General features: G+C 54.6%; 1 protein-coding gene and 3 non-coding genes across 4 annotated transcripts; 3 read left to right on the forward strand and 1 right to left on the reverse strand.

Annotated features, from left to right (window-relative positions):
* The first annotated feature begins 4,306 nt into the window (after positions 1-4,306).
* Positions 4,307-4,388, forward strand: TRNAS-CGA. Its single transcript has one exon. It is a non-coding gene; the product is annotated as a tRNA-Ser (tRNA).
* A 1,523-nt stretch (positions 4,389-5,911) lies between these two features.
* On the forward strand, positions 5,912-5,984 carry TRNAF-GAA. Its single transcript has one exon. It is a non-coding gene; the product is annotated as a tRNA-Phe (tRNA).
* An 8,985-nt stretch (positions 5,985-14,969) lies between these two features.
* Positions 14,970-18,099, reverse strand: LOC123358876 (DNA-directed RNA polymerases I, II, and III subunit RPABC2-like). Its single transcript, XM_045001029.1, has 2 exons — positions 17,640-18,099; positions 14,970-14,981 (listed from the first exon to the last, which is right to left on the reverse strand). The coding sequence occupies exons 1-2, from the start codon at positions 18,087-18,089 to the stop codon at positions 14,970-14,972; spliced, it is 462 nt and encodes a 153-aa protein (XP_044856964.1). The 5' UTR covers positions 18,090-18,099.
* A 324-nt stretch (positions 18,100-18,423) lies between these two features.
* On the forward strand, positions 18,424-18,505 carry TRNAS-UGA. Its single transcript has one exon. It is a non-coding gene; the product is annotated as a tRNA-Ser (tRNA).
* Positions 18,506-22,987: the final 4,482 nt, after the last annotated feature.

Raw genomic sequence — 22,987 nt, forward strand, 5'->3', positions numbered from 1 at the left:
TTTTTTTAAGTTGGAATGGAGCTTTTAATTGACATTTGCTGGATTCGAATGGCTGACCTGCAACACCAGTTTTGACATTGTTCTGCATATTTTATACAGATTTGGCCAGTATTCAAGGATTCGATTCCTTTATAGGAGGTTTTAGTGGTCAGGCTTATTTATGTTATTTTATCATCCTGCTGTAGCACACCTTTTTGATGAAATTATTAATTTATGGTATTTGTTAGTTTTTATTTTTAAAAACAAAGTTTTTCTTGGTGTTTGGGTTTTAAATTAAGCATTGTTTTTGGTTTCAATTTTTTATTTTGGCTTTGGTTATTGATGGGATCTTTAAGAACTTTGGATTTAATACTAACATTTGGACAGATTTAGATTATTTAAAGTAAACCCTGTTTACTATTTTATTTTAATAAAGGTTGTATTGCTTTAACCCCTGGCCTTTAACTGAGAAGGAGCAGAGGCATGGGAGGCATGGTCCCTGTGAAGGGTGGGGCCAGGTGATGGGGGGCACAGCCCCTCCAATTTTTTTTGTCTAGCCCACCTCAGTCCCCCACCAAACGAGAAGAGTCTGATGCCACCTGTTGGTCACTGGGTGTCACTGCTGCTCCATGGGAAACATGCTCTGTGTATTACCCAGATTGGTGGGAAACACACTCTGTGCATTACCGTGACTGGTCCTTGGGTGTCACTGCTCCTAGAAGGCAGACACACGCTGTGCATTACGCCACCTGGCCACTGGGTGTCACTGCTGTATCAAGGGAAACACCTTCTGTGCATTACCCTGAATGACCACAGGTGTCACTGCTGCTCCAAGGGAAACATGCTCTGTGTGTAACCCTGATTGGCCACTGGGTGTCACTGCTGCGCCAAGGGAGACATAAGAACGGCCAGACTGGGTCAGACGCAAAGTCCATCTAGCCCAGTATCCTCCTGTCTTCTGCCAGCGGCCAGTGCCAGGGGCCCCAGAGGGAATGAACAGAGCAGGGAATCATCCAGTGATCCACCCCCTCCCGCCCACTCCCAGCTTCTGGCAAACAGAGGCTACAGGCACCATCCCGGCCCCCCCCTGGCTAATAGCCCTTGATGGACCTGTCCTCTGTTCATTTATCTAGTTCTTTTTTTGAACCCTGTTATAGTCTTGGCCTTCACAACATCCTCTGGCAAGGAGTTCCACAGGTTGACTATACAACTGCCCTGAGTTTAGCCCCCCACCCCGGGTTGTATATGGAAAAGAGGATGAGGCTAAGGAGAGTCATGATGTGTCTGTCACTGGCTGGTGCCTCAGTTTCCTCTAGACAGCAGTGCTGCAAGCTCCTTTGGTCAGTTCCCATGCAGCTGTGTCGGGGGAAGGGGGAGTAGAGGCTCATGCTCCCCAGCCCCATGCCCCTCCCCCAGCAGCTGGGGAATCCAGGCCAAATTTAACCCTGGTAGCTGGGCCGGGATAGGGCTGGGGAGGAATTGCGGGGGGGAGACAGATGCACCTGTTGTGAGGGCAGATCTTCCCATTCCCTGACAGGGGCTGAAGGGCAAAGTCAGGGAGTGGGGAAGGAGCCGGAGTTAAGCCCAGGGGGAGGCGCTGCCAGAGGGTTAAACCCCGGCACAGGCAGGGGCAGAGGGGTAACAGTTACCCCGGGGGGGGGGGGCTGAGAGTCCAGTGTTTGCAAAAACAGGGTGGGGGGAGCAGAGGGGCTTTTCTATTTCCCCTCCCACAGGCAGCACCTCTCAGCATGGGCTTCCCAGGGCTGGGCTCTTAAAGGCACAGGCACCCCACTGCCTAGACACTGCAGCTCCTCTCTGATGTAACCTACTGAGGTGCTGCCATAGGAGATAGTTCAGTGAAACTGGGCATTCCCTATACGCCCCCCAGCCAGGGGGCTGTGCACCCCTCCCCAGAATTTCCCCTCCCCCCCCCGGTCAGTTGTCAGGTAGTTACATGCAGCGCTGCCAATGTTGTCACTGGTTGCAAATCTGAATGGAAATTGAAATGTTAACACACACTTTAAAAGCAGGTCCAACGTATGAAAAATACTTGTACCTGAGAAAGTAAAATAGGTTTGAAAAGTCTGGACAAAGCCGGGTTCTTCACCCAGCTGTTGTGTTTGCTGACAATGTCGGTGCATTGGCTTCGGCAATGTTGGCCAAGCTCAGAATTTCAAATGATGATTTGGAAGCAAGGTGTGAATGAGCTCTCCCCTGACAGCTAGTGATGAGCCAGGGTTGGGGGAGGCTTTGGGACCAGACTGTATTTACATGAACTCACCTACTCTGCCGAGGTGTCCAGCAGACAGAGCTGGGCCGCCTCTGCTCTAGGTGCCCAGAGGAGGAGGGAAGGTGTGTGGGGCTCCAGCCTGGGAATCTTCCTCCCTCCTACCAAGACCTGACTATCAATCCCGGCCCTGGCCCTCCTTTCTTCAAGCGCCATGTGGGCCCCAGGAAAAGTGTGGCAGGAAGCACCAGGGCCAAACTTGTGGGCAACAGGTGAAGCAGCAAGAATCCCAACCATCAAGTTCTAGAGCCCCAACCCATTGTGGCCACCCCAGCCAAAGCCCTGGCTCTAGGAGGTGTGAGTCACCCAGCAGGAGGGGGGAGACTGGCTCTTGCACAGCTGGAGACAGGGAAGTTGAGCACTGGGAGCTCCTGAGTTTTACCACAAGGTCCTACTAAGATTTGAACTCAGATTGCAGGATTGAGAGTCCTGAGTGCTGCCCATTACACCATGGGACCAGCTCATACTGCCTTCTCTGCACATCGGTGACCCTCACGGGGCCGGCTTGTGTAAGGGGGCTCTTGGCCCTTTACTAAAACTTAGTGTGTGTGTGTGTGTGGGGGGGTGTTGGTTGGCTAGTTCCCAGTCCCAATAGAAGGGGGAAGGGCCAATGGGAAATCAGGACCCTGAGACTGACAGTCCCCAGGGGCAATGGGGAGAGGCCAAAGCTCCAAGTTAGCCGCACTGACAGGCCAGGCAGTGTAATGAGGGAGTCACCAGGCCAGGGGGTCCCATCCTCCGTGGGAGCTGGAACTGCCTGGGACAGAGTGGGGCAGAGCTAAGGAGAGAGCAGGAGCCCGAGAAGAGCCGGGGAGCAGAGCTGCACAGGTGTAGTGCCAGAAACTGCTCCCTGTAGGACTTTGCTACCTGCAGCAGTTACTGAGACCTGAGGTTGTTCTTATTTGCTGCCTTGTCCTAATTGGCTCAAACTTGACAGTGGTTTCTCTCGCAAAGGCCAGTCCCTGCCCCCTTGGTCCAGACATCCTCATTCACACCAGGCTGGGGTGACCAGAGGTCAAAGATGAAATATCGGGATGTGGGGGGTGGAGCAAAAAAAAAATCCGGAGGCTCCCCCCCCACCGCCAGGCAGCAGTGGCACAGCCCCGTCTCCACCCAACTCTCGGCTCTGACCCCCGATACACCCCCATCTCCCCCGTCCCCTCGCTCCTGGGCCCAGCCTGGGCTCTGAGCTCTGCAGCCGAGCCGCGTCCCAGGTCCCTCCTGCAGCTCCCGGGCAAGGGGAGAACCAGGCAGCCGGGCCCGGGCCCTCCCGGCAGGAGCGTGTCTGCCCCACGTGTGTCTCCGCCCCCCGCCCACATGGGTCCTGCCCGCTCCGCACTGCCCCCAGCCCCACTGCGCTGCCCCGCAGGCTCCAGGGCTGGAGCACCCTCCATGCTGCGCTCTCGGCCATGGCCATGGCCCGTGTGCAGACCTGGGAGAGAGGAGGATGCCTCGTGCTTGGGGAAGAGGCAGGGCCAGGGCGAGGATTTGGGGAGGGATCCAATGGGGCAGTGAGGGGGTGGGGCTGGGGGCAGGGCCAGGGTGGGGATTTGGGGAGGGATCCAATGGGGCAGTGAGGGGGTGGGGCTGGGGGCAGGGCCAGGGCGGGGATTTGGGGAGGGATCCAATGGTGGAAGGAGGGGGCGGGGGCGGGGGGCGAGTGTCCCTCCAGGATCTGCCTGTGTGCCGGAGCAGAGGGCAAAATTGTTTGTTTGTCCAGTGTCCCGACCAAACATCGGTCAGGACGTGGGACAAACAAGCAAATATCGGGACAGTCCCGATAAAATCGGGACGTCTGGTCACCCTACATCAGGCTTCAAGTTGAGAATCATTTCCCCTTCCCGCTCTGTGGGAGGGGAGACTGTTAAACGCGCTCTCTGTGCGACTGCACATGGCTAAGCAAAGAGAACAAACCCCCAATCCTCCCTGTGCTTTGGGGGCCAGGTTTGCGGTGGGAATTCTGTAGTTCAGATGACTTCACGCCTGGGCATTGTGATTCTTTTCCAGTTTCTCTGGCATTCGGGCAGTTTTGTGCTCACAGCTGTGATGGCCGAGTGGTTAAGGCGTTGGAGTCGAAATCCAATAGGGTTCCCCTGTTCAGGTTTAAATCCTGCTCACAGCGAGGCCTGTGTTTTAGCCAGTCTCTCACCTGGGCAATACCTCTGTACAACCCCCGGAGACACTCTCAATTCTCTCCCCACCCCAAGTAAATCCTGTTCTGCTCCTTTCATAGAGATCCCTGGGACACCCCCTCACACTGTGTCCCTGAGGGGTCAGGCAAACTCTCAGCACTTGAAGCCTCTGCTACTCACCTGGCGCCCCATAGATCAGCCATAGCCCTGGTTCTGCTCCTCTCTCTAGCATGTGAAAGGAGCTGAGTCAGCGACTCCATGGGAGCTACGGGGCTGCAGAACCAACAGAGAGAAAAATAGGTGCTCAGCGACCACTGGCAGCCAGCTCCCGCCCACCCACTACAGGCCTTGCTGACAAGCTCCTCACACTTGCCAGTGATCAGCTGTTCAGTGGGGTGCAGGAGGCGCTGGGCAGGGGGAGGGGGAGGAGCAGGGAGAGTGGGAGAGGGAAAGGAATGGGGCAGGAAGGTGCAGGGCGGGAATAGGTGGGAGAGGGGTGGGGGCTTGGGGGAAGGGGGGGAGTGGGGGGCAGGGCCTGGGCAGGAAAGGGGGGATTTGTCCCATACCCCAGACCCCTCTAGGGCCGGCCCTGAAGGGAAGCACTGACTCTCACAGTGACAATACAACTGACCAGCCTTGCAGGGGAGGCTGAGGGAGATCCGCACTCACCAGGTCTCTTGTCTCCCCCACGGTGAGCCAGACACTGCTCTCTCCTGGCTCTCACTCTAGCAGCTGGACGCCAAGGAGCCATTTCCCCACAGGAAGTGCACTGAGTGCCCCTGTGGTGCTGGGGGGCTGGTGCTGCTGCTGCCTGTGGGGCTGGCAGGGGGGCTGATGTCTGCACAGACTCTCAGCTGCCAGGCCGGAGGGGGCACTTGGGACCTTACCAGACTGGCTCAGTGAAGACGGGGGTTGACAGAGCAATACAGACGCTCTCCAGAGCACGGAGCAGCAGCCGCCCATGCAGCCAGGCAATGAGCATTTCCCACAGCCTGGAGCCGAGGGGGAGGCGGCAGCTGCTGTTCCAGCTCCTCGGGGACAGGCCCTGTCAGCCAACAGCCACTTCTTACTCCCCACAGCTAAGGGCGTCGGGTTCCTCCGGTGGGGGTGTGGAGCAGCCGTTCGTTTTCCTGTTCGCACTCCTCTGCGGTGTGAAAATCGGGGAGGGGAGGCAGAAGCCCCACTTCCCTCCCGAAACGACGCCCAGTGGGGGAAGCCAGGACAACAGGGTGGGGTGGCAAGTGGTGGCCAGACTCTCACCGCCAGGGTCTAGCCTAGCTCAGGGTCCAGCTCAACCTCCTCCCCGCGCCACTGGCCCCCAGTCCCCTTCCACCACCAGGTCAACCCGGGCACTAGGGCAGGAACGGGGTGAGGCAGCAAGTCAAGCTGAGCAAGGCAGGCAAAAGCGAGTCTTGTCTTCATGGGCACCTCACAATGACATCCTTTTTGTGTGCAACTGCTGCAAAAACATCCCAGGCAGAGAAGCAACAGGCCAAAATACTGCTGTATAGCTGCCAAAGTAGCTCAGTTGGGAGATCGTTAGACTGAAGATCTAAAGGTTCCTGGTTCAATCCCAGGCTTTGACAGGTTCTTTCATTCTCTTTGTACAGGGGGGCAGCTTGTTTTCTGGCAGCCCAGTGGTACTTGCACCCAAGGTGAGCAGAGCTGCCATGGGGCAAAGCAATTTTGGGGGCCCCTTCTATTAAAAAAAGTTGCAATACTGTATTCTCATGGGGCCCCTGTGGGGCCTGGAACAAATTGCCCCACTTGCCTCCCCTCTGGGTGGCACTGAAAGCGTGTCTCTGATCTTGGGCTCTGCAGTAGGAAAACATAGAATGGGCTTCTGCCCCTAGTTGGCCCACCTGACTTTTAACAAGGAGAGATGGGAGCTGTCTTTCCCAACATGGCAGGAAGAGAGTGAGGCAGGGTGACCCTCAGGAATGGTGCCAGAGGGCTGCTGGGCAGTGACAGGCAGGTAGAGGGGATGAAAACTCCTCTGCGCAGCTGTGCAAGGGCAGTACCAGGGAAGGGGCATCTGTAAAAGTGGCCCTGTGGAAGGTGGCAGGGATTTGGGGGCCCAGGAGGAGGCGCTTGATGTTCAGTGCCATGGAGCAGCTGGACTTGGCCGTGGTGAGTGTTCAGGAAATGCACATTAACAACTCTAGGGTAGATCAATGGGCAGAGGGTGATTGGAGGAAGGGCCTCCTGGCCAGGGAAGAATGATGGGGCTGGAGTCTTGTTTTTCACATTCGCGGTGCGAGTACAGAAGGGGCTGGAGCTCCGAACAGGGAGGGCATTTCTGGTGGGCTTTGTGCTCTGTGGCACTGGTTACGGCTATATTAGTGTGTATGGTCCCCAGTTAAGGCATGAGAGGGAAGATCAAAGGCTCCCTTCCTCTGGGCTGCATGATGTTTGTTGTTGGAGGGGGGGGGATTTAAATTGTGTCAGCCGGCCTGAGCACCGCTGGTCCCGTTTTCCCAACCGTCAGAGGAAACATTTTTACAATGAGCACTACCTGGCACAGGTCTGTAGTGAGGTCAGCTTAGAGAAGCTCACTCCAGCCACAGAGGGGTTCACATTTCTGCGAGGACAGGCCAGGAGTCGCACTGACCGGATTTATACTTAGCTTTTTTGTCTTTTGCATGTTGCTTCTCAGATTCTTTATTGGCCTGACTTGTTACACTTTGGCACTTAACAGGCAAGAGTTTGTGCACCTTCCTATTATCCTCACTAGGATCTGATTTCCAAATTTTGAGGAATGACTTTTTGCCTCTAACAGCCTCCATTACTCGGCCGTTTACCTAGAGTGGCGTTCTGCTGGTCGTCCTATTGTCGTTTCTGATTTAGGGCAAACGTTTCATCTGAGCCTCTAATTGCGGTGTTTTTAAACGGTCTGCATGCTGCTTGCAGGCACCTAACACTTGTGACAGCAGCTCCTTTTAATTCTCACCTAACCATCTGTATTTATGCCGATAGGTCGACTTTAGGTTTTTAACTTTGAGCGGTAGCTGAGAAGATGGTAAATTGGGCAGAAACCTGTTCGACAAACCTCTTCATTTCCTTGTTATTTCTTGACTTCTTCATTCATCACCTTTTCCTTATTTCCTGGATGAGGCGGCGGCCTGCCAGGGAGCTCCCTGGCACCTCTGGCTGCCTGGGCTGAAGGCAAGAGGCAGGCCTGGGCGTGGCGAGGGCCTCCTGTCCCGTAATGAGGCCGCACTGCTTCCTGGTCCCCTTTTCCCACCCACACCGGCAGGCAGCTGCTGTGGGAGAACACGAGGGAGGCTCTCGGGGCGCTAGGCAGCGCTGTGTGGCTGTCAGGGGAAAGAGCCTTCTTCTCTAAAGATGGCTGGCAGAAAAGTGGTGCTCAGCTCTGTAAGCGACCTCCCCAGTAGCCTCGCTGCCAGGGGATGCAGACATTTCTGTAAGGTGCAGAAAGAGGGTATTTGGCTTCCAAGTTAATATGAGAAATATGCATTTAGGAGATTGAATTGCCACTTTTTCACAGAGCCCCAGTGGACTAATGGACAAGGCAATGGCTTTCTAAGTCAGAGATTGTGGGTTCAAGTCCCATCTGGGGTGAAAAACTGCCTCTATACTGCAAGGAAACCTTGGCCTTATTTTCACCAAGGAAGCTGGGAGATGTTTGAACACAAAATACTGGATCTTGGGAAAAATCCCCCAGAAATGGCATCTTGACAAATGCTTTCTAACCCCTCAGTAGCAAGCAATTAATGCTAGTGTTTGTCTGAGACTAGAGGGAAGGGGAGTGTTTACTCCCACACCTCAGTGAGTGAAACAGATGGAAAGAACAAGGCCTTCCTGAAAGAGAAGGGATCTGTCTGGAGACAAAGCAGCCCCTGAGAATGAGCAATGGTGTGAAAAGAAGAGGTTGAAATGTGTTAGATGTTAGTTAGTGTTAGAGGGTTTATCCCTTCACCCTCCCATTACCAGGTCCTTCTTGCATACACACAGAGCAGCAATACCCAAAGTCCGAAGGTGCAAACAATGAGATGTTTATTAGATTGAACTTCCAGCAAGCAATGATTCCAGTTTCCTTCCTCAGTGTCCCCATCCCAGCCCTGACACCACAGAGCCTTGCCTGTGTCCCTGCTCCCATTCTCCCCCTTAGCAAAACATAGGACATATGTCAAGTATCAGAGGGGTAGCTGTGTTAGTCTGGTTCTGTAAAAGCAGCAAAGAATCCTGTGGCACCTTATAGACTAACAGACATTTTGCAGCATGAGCTTTCGTGGGTGAATACCCACTTCTTCGGATGCAAGACTTGCATCCGAAGAAGTGGGTATTCACCCACGAAAGCTCATGCTGCAAAACGTCTGTTAGTCTATAAGGTGCCACAGGATTCTTTGCTGCTTTTATAGGACATATGGTGACACATTTCCTGATAGGGCCAGGCATCAAGGTGGAAGGTGTTGATATTCCATTTGTCCCACTGCCCCGTGCGTAGTACAGTGCCCTGCACCGTCTCTCGTACGGGCGTGCCACACCTGTTCCAATTAGTGTTCCAGACTTCCCACTATAGTGGGCCCGGGAAGGTTGGGTCCAAGTTGTCTAGTACAGGGGGGAGGGGCTTACTCCATTACTTCTAGGTTATTTCCATAGGCAACGTAACACAAGTATACTTAGCAATACACCAGCCGCTGTAATAATCCACAGCAACACCGAGAGACCTGAGCACTGCAGCATGGTCCAACATCCTGGCCACCACTGAAACACCTCCTCTCCTCCTTTGACGGGGTCAAGCTCTTAACATGTCCAGTTGCTGGCAGTTGCAATACGCTGCCATTGCAGGTTTTCGTGCTTTTGTCCATATCATAAGTCCATTGAATGTCCTCAGAGAAATGGGTTATTGTCCAAACCAACTTAACCACATGGTGTGGAATCAGGCTGTATGCGCTGGTTCGATTATTCACAGCAGTAAGAGTCACAGATCTATCTGTGTGCCAAAGCCCAGAGATCAGTGTGTAGTGTGGAATTTGGTTAGGGGCTGGTGTAATTGTGCCCCCGGTAATATGTACATTTCCAGCAAAACACCTCATACACAGTACACCCAATTGTCCACCCCTTGCCACGGGCCATTGGGTGTGCTCCTCCATGGCCATCAGGGAGGGGCACGTTCAAACATCTTCTCTGGATTTACACCATTTTATACACCCCTCCATTGATTCCCAGAGAGCAAATCCCCTTCTCATTATTCCCATATGGCTTGTGGGGCCCACCTTAGCTGCCGATTCACTTCCAGATACCACGGTAGCTATTACACAGGTGCTGGCCTCCTTGTCGAGCATTTTGAATTTCCATACACATCTTCCCCCAGGTCAGCCTTTTGAAGCCATCCCCACTCATGTCATGAGGTTTTTCTGTTCATTGAAACACAACAATGCTAACAACAAGACAAACACCACAGACAAACAACACAAAACATAGATTCATGGTATTATGGGTTAGTCTTTTGCTGGTGCCAGCTTGCTTGTAGAGTGTCTGAAAAACAAAATAAACAATTTCCACCCCTCCCCCCCGTTGGTGGGGACAGATTAGTGCTTAATAATAATACCACTTCCTTTTACAAATGTCCTTGCTAATTGCAGGAAAAACAGAATAATTACCTCCAGGCTGTCCTTACTGTGGTCTATCGTCAGATAGTGAATTACCCCACTCGCTGGTCATTTATGAAATTCATGAGGTGGTGTGCCTCAGTGTCCCCTCTTGTACAACAGACCAGGTTTGCAATAGTTTCTCTGCTGTACTAAGCTTTAAGTTTATTCTCAGGTGGTGAGAGACACCTTTAGATTTAGCTTTAGCACTGTACACACACACACACACACACACACACACACACACACACCCTTAGGGTTAACCTGTCCCCCTTATTTTCAGGCTTGACTTGTTTTTTCACCTCCCTTTCCTGGAGGGCCACAATCTGAATCTTCCAGTAGCTTGTTTGCTGACCAGATGTATTCATTATTTGCAGCTCCTTTATGCTGCTACTTATGGGCAGATCTCTCCTTCCACAATCAGCTAGGTAATTTGCATTCATACAGGCTTTCGGGCTTGCTTTTGGATCCAAAGCCATCAGCAAGGCCGGCTCTAGGCACCAGCCCTCCAAGCATGTGCTTGGGGCGGCACTTTCTAAGGGGCTACACTCCCCCCCCCTTTTTTTATTTTTATTTTTTATTTTTTTGCTTGGGGCGGCATTGCCCGGAGCCAGCTCTGGAGCAGCCACTCGCCCGAGCCAGGATCCAGGCCCCCTGCCCAGCCCAGCAACACCCTGCCCAGCCCACTCTGGCAGGGAAATGCGGCGCCGCCCGGAGTGGCAGAGGCAGCAGGACCTCGTCTTCCTCCCTGCATCCTGGGCCCCACTTCCTTCCCTCACACATTCTGGGAGCCCCTCTCGCCACCGCCTCAGCCCAGGCTCGGCTCCCCCTCCTTCCCTGGCTCCTCACACACTCCGGGAGTCCCTCTCACCGCCGCCTCAGCCCAGGCTCGGCTCCCCCTCCCTCCCCATCTCCTCACACGCTCCGGGAGCCCCTCTCACCGCCGCCTCAGCCCAGGCTCGGCTCCCCCTCCTTCCCTGGCTCCTCACACGCTCCGGGAGCCCCTCTCACCGCCGCCTCAGCCCAGGCTCGGCTCCTCCTCCCTCCCCGTCTCCTCACACGCTCCGGGAGCCCCTCTCGCCTCCGCCTCAGCCCAGGCTCGGCTCCCCCTCCTTCCCTGGCTCCTCACACACTCCGGGAGTCCCTCTCACCGCCGCCTCAGCCCAGGCTCGGCTCCCCCTCCTTCCCTGGCTCCTCACACGCTCCGGGAGCCCCTCTCACCGCCGCCTCAGCCCGGGCTCGGCTCCTCCTCCCTCCCCATCTCCTCACACGCTCCAGGAGCCCCTCTCACCGCCGCCTCAGCCCAGGCTCGGCTCCCACTCCTTCCCCGGCTCCTCACACGCTCCGGGAGCCCCTCTCACCGCCGCCTCAGCCCAGGCTCGGCTCCCACTCCTTCCCCGGCTCCTCACACGCTCCGGGAGCCCCTCTCACCTCCGCCTCAGCCCGGGCTCGGCTCCTCCTCCCTCCCCATCTCCTCACACGCTCCAGGAGCCCCTCTCACCGCCGCCTCAGCCCGGGCTCGGCTCCCCCTCCCTCCCCATCTCCTCACACGCTCCGGGAGCCCCTCTCACCGCCGCCTCAGCCCAGGCTCGGCTCCCCCTCCTTCCCTGGCTCCTCACACGCTCCGGGAGCCACTCTCACCGCCGCCTCAGCCCAGGCTCGGCTCCCCCTCCTTCCCTGGCTCCTCACACGCTCCAGGAGCCCCTCTCACCGCCACCTCAGCCCGGGCTCGGCTCCTCCTCCCTCCCCATCTCCTCACACGCTCCGGGAGCCCCTCTCACCTCCGCCTCAGCCCGGGCTCGGCTCCCCCTCCCTCCCCATCTCCTCACACGCTCCGGGAGCCCCTCTCACCGCCGCCTCAGCCCAGGCTCGGCTCCCACTCCTTCCCCGGCTCCTCACACGCTCCGGGAGCCCCTCTCACCGCCGCCTCAGCCGAGGCTCGGCTCCTCCTCCCTCCCCATCTCCTCACACCAGGGCCGTCCTTAGGATTTATGGTGCCCTAGGCGAGATTATTAAACTGGTGCCCCTGTGCCTGATCTGCTCTTAGCAACACAAATATAAGCATACAGTATTGGAAAAATTGCCACATTCACATTATTAAAACCAGTTTAACTTAATGAAGCATGCTGTAATGCTGATGCACTAGCACTAAAGAAGTAGCACTATAGAAAAAAATCTGATTTGACAGAATGATGCAAATAATATAATTTTTTTAATTTGTCTAATTTTTATTGGAAATTTATATGAAGAGGTATTGAACCAAAATTTGTTTTTAATTAAAAGCAATCTTTCTGGCTTTTTTGGCTGCAAAATCAGTTTAATAAGCTGGGTTTCCAAACAGTGGGAAAATATAACCCTAGTTTTACTGCTAGGTAAAGCACAAAGTGACCAAAATGAAGTCAGCACAGCATCATCTCATCTACATTAAGGTAGCACAGAAATGTTACAGAAGTCCTATTGTGCCTTATTTTGTTTGGAAAGACATTAGCAATAGCAGCACATTCACATGATAAAATAAATGATAAATCACTGCCTCTAAAGTTCCATCAAAAACTGACATTTTCACAGCTGTAGCATGATCTGCTGTACAGATTCTTCACAAGGAAGTGTCCCTGGCCTTTTTAACTCATAATGAATTTACTTTATGAAAGTTGGAGAAAACATTGTGAAAACGTAAAACATTGGCTGCCCAACTTCTGGGCTGGCAAAAGCTATACAGACTCACAGGAAAAAAAAAAGCAGGAGAATCTTAGTACAACATATGGTCAGTCTATACCAGGGGTCGGCAACCTTTCAGAAGTGGTGTGCCAAGTTCACTGTAACTTAAGTTTTCTCGTGCCAGTAATACATTTTAACGTTTGTAGAAGGTCTCTCTCTATGTGTATATTATATAAATAAACTATTGTTATTATCTGAGGTCCTGGCCACTGGTCCTGCTCAGGCCACTGCCAGCTGAGTAAATGGAACCCCAGACCGGCAGCGGGCTGAGCGGGACTGGTGGCTGGAACCCTAGACAAGGATCCCAGGCCCTGCTCAGCCCGCTGCTGGTCTGGGGTTCTGACCACCAACTCCTGCCAGCCAGGATCCCGGCCGCCAACCCCCCTCAGCCCACTACCAGCCTGGACTTCTGCTCACCCAGGCTGGCAGGAGGCAGAGTTGGGCCGGCGGCTGGGCTCCTGACTGGCAAGGGGCCGGCAGCCGGAACCCCGGAGTAGCAGTAGGCTGAGTGCTGCCGGCACCCCAGACTGGCAGCAGACTGAGCCACTCAACCCCCCCACCGGCCCTGCTCAGCCCGCCACCAGCCCACTCAGCCCGCTGCCGGCTGAGTGAATGGAACCCCAGGCTGACAGCAGGTTGAGTGGTTCAGCCGGCCTGCTCAGCCCGCTGCCAGCCTGGGGTTCCTTGGGGGTCCCCAGGCCAGCAGCAGGTGCTGAGTGCGGCCGACGGCCGGTATCCCAGCTGGCAATAGGGCAGCAGCCGGAACCCCAGAGCAGTGATGGGCTGAGCCGCTCAGCCTGCCGCTGCGTACCACCAAAAATGAGCTCACCTGCCACCTTTGGCACATGTGCCGTAGGTTGCCGACCCCTGCTCTATACACCAGTAAGGAGATGAGCATATTACAGTTGTTGGAGGGCTCTTATCAGGAGTAACAGGCTATAGGAAAGTCAGTCAACATTTTTTGTTTCTCTGATGAAAACTGGCCCACTCCCTGCCCCAAACCAAACCTGTCACTAATAATTGTCAACAACTTAATTTTCTGTTTTTGGCTAAGATATTGATTTTTTTTTTTAAAAAAATGTTGAAATTGGATTCAGGATTGTTAGCAAGAATTTTTGGCAAACAAAGTTGTTAAATGACAATCTAAATGGCAACACAGTACTGCTTTCATGCTTGGCTCACCCCCCAGCCTGCTTGTCCAACAGCTGCAGTAGACCCCAAAATCCACCTCTTGGGGTGCAGAATAGCAACAGCAGCAGCAAACCCTCAGGTCCAATCACACACCAATGGGCACCACCACCAGCCTTACGGACCATGGTGAAGTTAGCCCAGCATCTGATCTCAGGGACAGGTCACCCATGGAGCCACAGCAGCTCATCCTGCCCTGTGCAGCTCCCCCTGGATGAGATGGATCGCTGGCAGCTGCAAGCCCGGGGGAGAGGCGCTCCCTAGCTAGGGTGACCAGATCCAGATGCCCTGATTTTATAGGGCCAGTCCCGATATTTGGGGCTTTGTCTTAGATAGGCACCAATTACCCCCACCTAGAGTGACCAGACAGCAAGTGTGAAAAATCAGGACAGGGGGTGGGGGTGGGGGCTAAAAGGAGCCTATATAAGAAAAAAAACCCAAAATTGGGCCTGGCCCTATAAAATAGGGATATCTGCTCACCCTACAGCAACCCCCTGTCCTGATTTTTCACACATCTGGCTAACCCCAGCCCAGCCCTGTGTGACATTCCAATCCTGGCTCGCGGCCAGGAAGTGAGTTACTTTCACTGTCATTCCTCAGCAGGCAGCCAGCCAGCCTCCTCCCGCCCACCTACCCCCCAGCACCTCACCCAACCCAGCCCTGACGGAGGGGAGGGAGGAGAGAGAGGGATGCTCCTGGGGAGGGGGAGAAAGGAGGGGGTGCTCCATGGGGCGGGGGGGGAGAAGAATGGATGTTATGGGGGACAACAGAGGATACTGGTTCCAGAGCCGCAGAGCCTGCCTCACCTCACCTCAGCCGGGGGGAAAGAGTCACACTCACAGGTGAGCTCCTTCCCCAACCCCTACCCCCGCCCCTTCCCAGAGACCCCAGCAGCCAATTCCCTCCCTCAGACTGTGCTGCATTTGGCTCTCTCTAGGACCCAGCAGCCCTGCTCTTACATGCTGTAAGAGCCCTGCTCTTCCCATCTCTCCGGGCTCCCAGCAGAGCGGTGCCCCCAGACCTAGTGGTGCCCTAGGCAGCTGCCTATAGCTAATGACGGCCCTGGAGACATGAGAGAGAAATCAGGCTAGAGCAGAAAGTGGTTGGGGGGGGTGAAGGGTTTGAAATGCAAGGAGAAGAAAAATCTTTCTCCTGCTCCCTCTCATCAGAGCATCTAAAAACCAGATGAGAGATACCTCTCCCCCACTGCAACATCAACTCTGGTGCATTTGGGCTGAGTGAGGATCTTCTCTCCCCAGCAGCTCCAGCACACCTGGACTGGATCATGGACACCTCCCCCGACAGATCTGGTGTGCCTGGCCTGGGACAGGGGAGGGGCTCCTCTCCTCTCCATTGGGGACATGGTGGGATGAGAGATGTGACAGGGCTTTACGGGAAATCATTATTTGCCTGATTCATGTGCCAGACCTAGTCCTTGCTGACCCAACAAACCGTTTATCCTGCATGCTGATGCCAGTTTGGAGGGTCTGGGAGCAGTATCCTACCAGGAAGTGGAAGGTAAATGTAAATCTGTGGCCTTTGCCAGCTGAGGACTTTGTAACCATGCAAATGACATCAGCCCCAAAAGGCCTTGACAACACATCACCAACAGATGGCAGGGCAGACTTCATATTGACCCTGCTTCAACTAGATTGTGGCAAAGATTCCAAAACACCGAACGTTAAAACTCACCAAACGCGGGTCAATCCATCCTCATCTAACCGCTCATTATACTCCACACCCGAACGTAGCCCTCATATGGACAACATACCCTCCTAACTCAGTATCTGTACGTTAACCTTTTACCCCCCAGTCAGGGCTATTGCAGATTATGTATTCCTTATGCCACCCGATCTTAAACCGAAATTTGCACCCCTTGGGTAAGCTGTACGTTGTTCCCTGAGCACCAGAAACTTCTATGCCGAAACTCTGTACTGTACACTTTTGTTTTCTTTGAACGTCATCTTAATAAAATGTTGACTTTTGTTCGAGATCCCGGCTCCTGTTCCTTTGCAAGGCATGTGCATTTGCTCCAGGTTTTAGTCTGCTAATACAGCGGGGGAGGGGGGGGCGATTGAGCCAGAGGCGCTTTCCTGCTGCAGACACGGATTCAAGGCTGAACCTCATCCCCCACAAGCTTGAAAGCGTAACTGAAAACTGTTTAAGAAGTGCTCCCGTCTCCGGCACTCAGCTACCCATCTCCCAATGGGGTCCAAACCCCAAATAGATCCCTTTTACCCTGTAGAAGCTGTAAAATCCTGTGACCAGGGCAGCTGCCTAGCAGCCTGCGCATCTGCCTGCCAGAGCGAGAGCGTGTAAGGCACTAATCAGGATAGTGGCGGCTAGGTGGCAGGGGGAGGGTGTGAAGAGCCAGCAGAGTGGCGCAGCGGGAGCATGCTGGGCCCATAACCCAGAGGTCGATGGATTGAAACCATCCTCTGCTACGCGTGCGCTTGTTTCTTTTCCCTCTGGGCCTTCAAGCGAGCCGGTGACCAGCAGAGCACCAAGAGCCTAGGCCGTGAGGCAAGAGGTGGCTGAGGCGAAGCGGCCTGCCAGGGAGCTCCCCGGCACCTCTGGCTGCCTGGGCTGAAGGCAAGAGGCAGGCCTGGGCATGGCGAGGGCCTCCTGTCCTGGAATGAGGCTGCAGTGCTTCCTGGTCCCCTTTTCCCACCACCCTGGCAGGCGGCTGCTGCGGGAGAACACGAGGGAGGCTCTGGGGGCGCTAGGCAGCGCTGTGTGTGTGGCTGTCAGGGGAAAGAGCCGAGGCTCCCGACTCGACCTGCCATTGACTCGCGTGGCTCTGCGCGCTGTCAGCCGGGGCGGGCCAGGCTGCGGACGTGACTCAGGCTTGGGCCGCATGGCCGTGCTTTCCTGATGAGGCATGAGGCAGGCCAAGAGCTTTGCACAGCGTACAGGGAAGTGGGAGGGAGGCGTCTTTGAGCCGGCGTGTCTCCTCCACTTCTCCCTTGCCGCTTGGGCAAGGGAGGCTCTCGGGGCGCTAGGCAGCGCTGTGTGTGTGGCTGTCAGGGGAAAGAGCCGAGGCTCCTGACTCGACCTGCCATTGACTCGCGTGGCGCTCTCAGGCCTCAAATGCCAGGTACAGTTACTCTGTCCTTGATCCAAAATCAACAGGTAAATAAACTTGATTACTCCTGCTTCCTCTCCGGCAATGCTCTGCTCCCACACCTGCTCACGTGGCTCCAGCCCTCCAGTCAGGTCCCTCCCCCTGCCTACCTGCCCGGCCTGGGGCACTCCCCTGGCCAGCCCAGGCTCTTTGGCTCTGAGAGCCCGGCTGCCAGCCCCACCAGGGGCCCTTGCCAAAGTTCCGCCTGGTCCCCGCCGGGGCCTCTGCTGGGTCCAGCTCTCCCCGGCGGGCCGGCGGCTGCGTCAGGGGCTGCAGCCCAGCTCAGAAAAGGAGGGGGCCGGACAAAGCTGGAACCTGATTTCAAGAACACTTCAGTGATGCCCGATAGACATCGCCGGGTCCAGTCCCAGGAATGATCAAACCTGAGATTTAAATTGGTTCAATTAAATGCTGTGCCAGTGCCCCTGACTCCCAGCCCTGAGCTCCCAGTCAGCGCTCTGCCTGTGCCTCTCACTCCCAAACCACAGCTCTGGCTTGTCGCTGGGGCACTGGGCAATGCTGTGGAAGTGCTCTATACACTGCCAGTCAGGATTTTTTTTTTTGCTTAAAAATGGGGGTTTATTATTTATTTACACAAATATAAACAAAAATAAAAGCATCTGCAGGTGAAGGAGGAACCAGGGACAATGACAGGAAGCAGGCCAGTCTGTGATGATTAGCTCATCCACACCCCAGTCTTCATAGCTTCCATCTGGCAGGTACCTGCGGATGATTATGGGAATCTTCCGAGCTTTGAGTTCTTTCATTGCAATCAGCAGAGGATCTGTCTCTCCTTCCAACTCTACCATGACTGGAGCACACATCGCTCTCTGGAGTGCACGAATGCCCAGGACTCTGGCTCGCTCATATTTGGTCATGTATGGAGTTGTGATCCGCTTCTGATTTGCCTGCTGTCTCTCTCCAGATGGAAGGATTTCTACATTCTCTTGACCCTCCTCCTCTGCGTTCTCCAAATCATCTAGCCCTTCATCTTCCTCCACATCATCAAAGTCGTCACCATCGAAGTTGTCCTCGTTGTCGGACATGCTGCCGGCCCGGCGCGAGACTCTCATGACGCGATCCCAACCGCAGACCCCTCTGCGGGAGTTTCCTTTCTCTGAGCAGGCTGTCTGCAGGGCAAGAAGCTTATGCAGCTTCAACCTTCCTGGGTCTGACCCTTGAGCATTCAGTATCCCTGTCCCACCAGCCGCATCCTGCTGTGCGACTGCACATGGCTAAGCAAAGAGAACAAACCCCAAATCCCCCCGGTGCTTTGGGAGCCAGGTTTGCGGTTGGAATTCTGTAGTTCAGATGACATCACACCTGGGCATTGGGATTATTTACCAGTTTCTCTGATGTTGATGTATTACTGTGCTCACAGCTGTGATGGCCGAGTGGTTAAGGCGCTGGAGTTGAAATCCAATAGGGCTCCCCTGCGCAGGTTCAAATCCTGCTCACAGCGAGGCCTGTGTTTTAGCCAGTCTCTCACACGGCAATACCTCTGTACAACCCCCTGAGACACTCTCAATTCTCTCCCCACCCCAAGTAAATCCTGTTCTGCTCCTTTCATAGAGATCCCTGGGACACCCCCTCACACTGTGTCCCTGAGGGGTCAGGCAAACTCTCAGCACCTGAAGCCTCTGCCACTCACCTGGTGCCCCATAGATCAGCCATAGCCCTGGTTCTGCTCCTCTCTCTAGAGTGCAAAAGGAGCTGAGTCAGCGACTCCATGGGAGCTACGGGGCTGCAGAACCAACAGAAAAAAAAAAGTTGCTCAGCTGTTCAGTGGGGTGCAGGAGGTGCTGGAGGGGTCAGGGAGAGGAAGAGGTGGGGGAGGGAGTGGAATGGGGCAGGAGGGGACAGGGATGGGAGCTTGGGGGAAGGGGTGGAGTGGGGGCAGGGCCTGGGGAGGAAAGGGGGGATTTGTCACAGACCCCTCTAGGGACAGCCCTGAAGGGAAGCACCGACTCTCACAGTGACAATACAACTGACCAGCCTTGCGGTGGAGGCTGAGGGAGATCCGCACTCACCAGGTCTCTTCTCTCCCCCACGGTGAGCCAGACACTGCTCTCTCCTGGCTCTCACTCTAGCAGCTGGACGCCAAGGAGCCATTTCCCCACAGGAAGTGCATTGAGTGCCCCTGTGGTGCTGGGGGGCTGGCGCTGCTGCTGCCTGTGGGGCTGGCAGGGGGGCCGATGTCTGCACAGACTCTCAGCTGCCAGGCCAGAGGGGGCACTTGGGACCTTACCAGACTGGCTCAGTGAAGACGGGGGGTTGACAGAGCAATACAGACGCTCTCCAGAGCACGGAGCAGCAGCCACCCATGCAGCCAGGCAATGAGCATTTCCCACAGCCTGGAGCCGAGGGGGAGGCGGCAGCTGCTGTTCCGGGTCCTCGGGGACAGGCCCTGTCAGCCAACAGCCACTTCTTACTCCCCACAGCTCAGGGCGTCGGGTTCCTCCGGTGGGGGTGTGGAGCAGCCGTTCGTTTTCCTGTTCGCACTCCTCTGCGGTGTGAAAATCGGGGAGGGGAGGCAGAAGCCCCACTTCCCTCCCGAAATGACGCCCAGTGGGGGAAGCCAGGACAACAGGGTGGGGCGGCAAGTGGTGGCCAGACTCTCACCGCCAGGGTCTAGTCTAGCTCAGGGTCCAGCTCAACTTCCTCCCCGTGTCACTGGGCCCCAGTTCCCTTCCACCACCAGGTGAACCCGGGCACTAGGGCATGAATGGGGTGAGGCAGCAAGTCAAGCTGAGCAAGGCAGGCAAAAGCGAGTCTTGTCTTCATGGGCCACTCACAATGACGTCCTTTTTGTGTGCAACTGTTGCAAAAACCTCCCGGGCAGAGAAGCAACAGGCCAAAATACTTTCTAACAGTTGTCAAAGTAGCTCAGTTGGGAGAGTGTTTGAGAGAAGATCAAAAGTTCATTGGTTCAATCCCAGGCTTTGGCAGGCCCTTTCATCCCTCTTTGTACAGATGGTGGCTTGTCTTATGAGAGCATAGCAGTGCCTGCACCCAAAGTGAGTCCTTGGGCTTTGCAATAGGGGAAAAAGAAAACTGTGGGCTTCTGCTCCTAGTTGGCTGGCCTGATCTTTAACAACGAGGGATGGGAGCTGTCTCTTCTACATGAGTTATTGGTGGACCCAATAGAATCATAGAATCTCAGGGTTGGAAGGACCTCAGGAGATCATCTAGTCCAACCCCCTGCTCAAAATAGGACCAAACCCAACTAAATCATCCCAGCCAGGGCTTTGTCAAGCCTGACCTTAAAAACCTCTAAGGAAGGAGATTCCACCCCCTCCCTAGGTAACCCCTTCCAGTTCTTCACCACCCTACTAGTGAAAACGTTTTTCCTAATGTCCAACCTAAACCTCCCCCTCTGCAACTTGAGACCATTACTCCTTGTTCTGTCATCTTCTACCACTGAGAACAGTCTAGATCCATCCTCTTTGGAACCCCCTTTCAGGTAGTTGAAAGCAGCTATCAAATCCCCCCTCATTCTTCTCTTCTGCAGACTAAACAATCCCAGTTCCCTCAGCCTCTCGCCATAAGTCATGTGTTCCAGCCCCCTAATAATTTTTGTTGCCCTCCGCTGGACCCTCTCCAATTTATCCACATCCTTCTTGTAGTGTGGGGCCCAAAACTGGACACAGTACTCCAAATGAGGCCTCACCAGTGCTGAATGGAGGGGAATGATCACATCCCTCGATCTGCTGGAAATGCCCCTACTTATACAACCCAAAATGCCATTAGCCTTCTTGGCAACAAGGGCACACTGTTGACTCATATTCAGCTTTTCATCCACCGTAACCCCTAAGTCCTTTTCTGCAGAACTGCTGCCCAGCCATTCGGTCCCTAGTCTGTAGCAGTGCATGGGATTCTTCCGTCTCAAGTGCAGGACTCTGCACTTGTCCTTGTTGAACCTCATCATATTTCTTTTGGCCCAATCCTCTAATTTGTCTAGGTCCCTCTGTATCCTATCCCTACCCTCCAGCATATCAACCACTCCTCCCAGTTTAGTGTCATCTGCAAACTTGCTAAGGGTGCAGTCCACACCATCCTCCAGATCGTTAATGAAGATATTGAACAAAACTGAACAAAAAAAAATTGAACAAAATATGGCAGGAAGAGAGTGAGGGAGGGTAGCTCTTGGGAATGGTGCAAGAAGGGGTGCTGGGCAGTGACAGGCAGGTATAGGGGATGAAAATTCCTCTGTGCAGCTGAGCCAGGGCAGTACCCTTGAAGGGGCATCTGTGAAAGTGGTTCATGTGGAAGGGATTTGGGGGCCCAGGGAGGAGGCACTTGATGTTCAGTGCCTTGGATCAGCTGGACTTGGACATGGTGGGTGTTCAGGAAATACACATTAATAACTCTAGGGTAGCTTGATGGGCAGAGGGTGATTGGTGGAAGGGCCCATCTCTCTGGTTCTCCAGGCCAGTGAAGAATGATGGGGTTGGAGTCTTGTTCTTCATATTCATGGTGTGAGTACAGAAGGGGCTGGAGCTCCCACCAGGGAGAGCATTACTGGTGGGATTTGTGCTCTGCAGCACTGGTTATGGCTCTATTAGTGTGTAAGGTCTCCAGTTAAGGCGTAAGTCCTATGAAGGAACTGACTCCCTTCCTCTGCATTGTGTTGGGGGGGGCAGGATTTCAATTGTTGCACCGGCCTGAGGACTGCTGGTCCTGTTTTCCGGACCGTCAGAGGAAACTCTTCTATGATGAGCACTACCTGGCGCAGGTCTGTAGTGAGGTCGGCTTAGAGGACGTGTTTCTCCACAGTGGAACCAGTGGAGGGCGGGCGGTAGCCTCCTATTCCTCTGACCCGAGCTCACACCAGCCGCAGAGGGGATACACCTTTCTGCGGGGACAGGCCAGGAGTTGCACTGACCGGATTTCCGTGAAGGAGAGCACGTCGACAGCCCAGTGCAGGGTGGTGCCAATGGACTTTTCGGCTCATGCAGCTCTCACCGTGTGCTCAATGTGGGCAATTCCCTGACCCAGGGCAGAGGATATTGGAAGCTGAACATCCAGAGCTTGCAAGATAAAGGAGCAGGGGGGTGAGGCCTGGTGGTGTTGGCAGAACGGTAAAGCATCAGAGGGTTCTATGGCAACCGGGGGGATTGGTGGGAGTCAGTCAGGGAGGAGTTGGTGGCTTTGTTCTGGCGGCTGGGGAAACACCATAACATTAAAGAAACCAGCAGTGCCAAGTCCTGCAGTGTCACCTGTGGGATTTCCACAAGACCATCCAGACAGGGGAGCCAGTCAGCGTGTGACTGTACGATCGGATCAAGCGACAGCTGGCCGAGTTCCAGGAGATGAGGCTGCAGCTGGCCAATATGAGTGGGAGCACCGAGTGAAGGGAGGAGCAGCGTCCCCTGACATTTTTGCAGTCTGCAGGGAACGGAGACAAAGCAGGGGGATGTGGGGTCTCAGGGCAGGACCCACAGATCCGGTAGTGCAGAACTATAGTCGCTGGAGAAGGAGAGAGAGTCCTGCGAGAGGAAGCCTCTGGTGGGAAGCAATAAGTGCAGAGTGCAAACCAGTCAGCTGAGAGTCACAGGGGTCTAAAAAACAAAACAGTAGCAGGTCCCATGGTGTAAGGGGCAGTCCTCAGGACTTTGAATCGTGGAATCTGAGTTCAAATCTCAGTGGGACCTCTTGGAGATATGTTGCTTTGCTACAAAGTCCTAGAGCTCAATGTGTTTGGCTACCTTCTCTCAGGGTCAACTAGAGTGAGTTTTTTCCCTCCTGCTGGGTGACTGATGCCCACTGGAGATAGGTCTTTGGTCTGGCTGGTTCAATGGGATGGTGGCTATAGGTTGGGGTCCTAGAACTTAACAGCCTGGCTAGAGAGTCCTGTGGGTTGACCATATGGTTGTTTCTCGCTGCTTCACCTGATGTCCACAACTTTGGTCCCTGCAGCTGCCACACTCTTCCTCTTGCCCAC

This window comes from Mauremys mutica, unplaced genomic scaffold (genome assembly GCF_020497125.1).
Source record: "Mauremys mutica isolate MM-2020 ecotype Southern unplaced genomic scaffold, ASM2049712v1 Super-Scaffold_100099, whole genome shotgun sequence".
Taxonomy (NCBI): Eukaryota; Metazoa; Chordata; order Testudines; family Geoemydidae; genus Mauremys; species Mauremys mutica.

What these genes read in the sequence shown, in the direction of transcription:
- LOC123358876 (XM_045001029.1), bottom strand. Translation starts at nt 18,089, where the DNA reads ATGTCCGACAACGAGGACAACTTCGATGGTGACGACTTTGATGATGTG.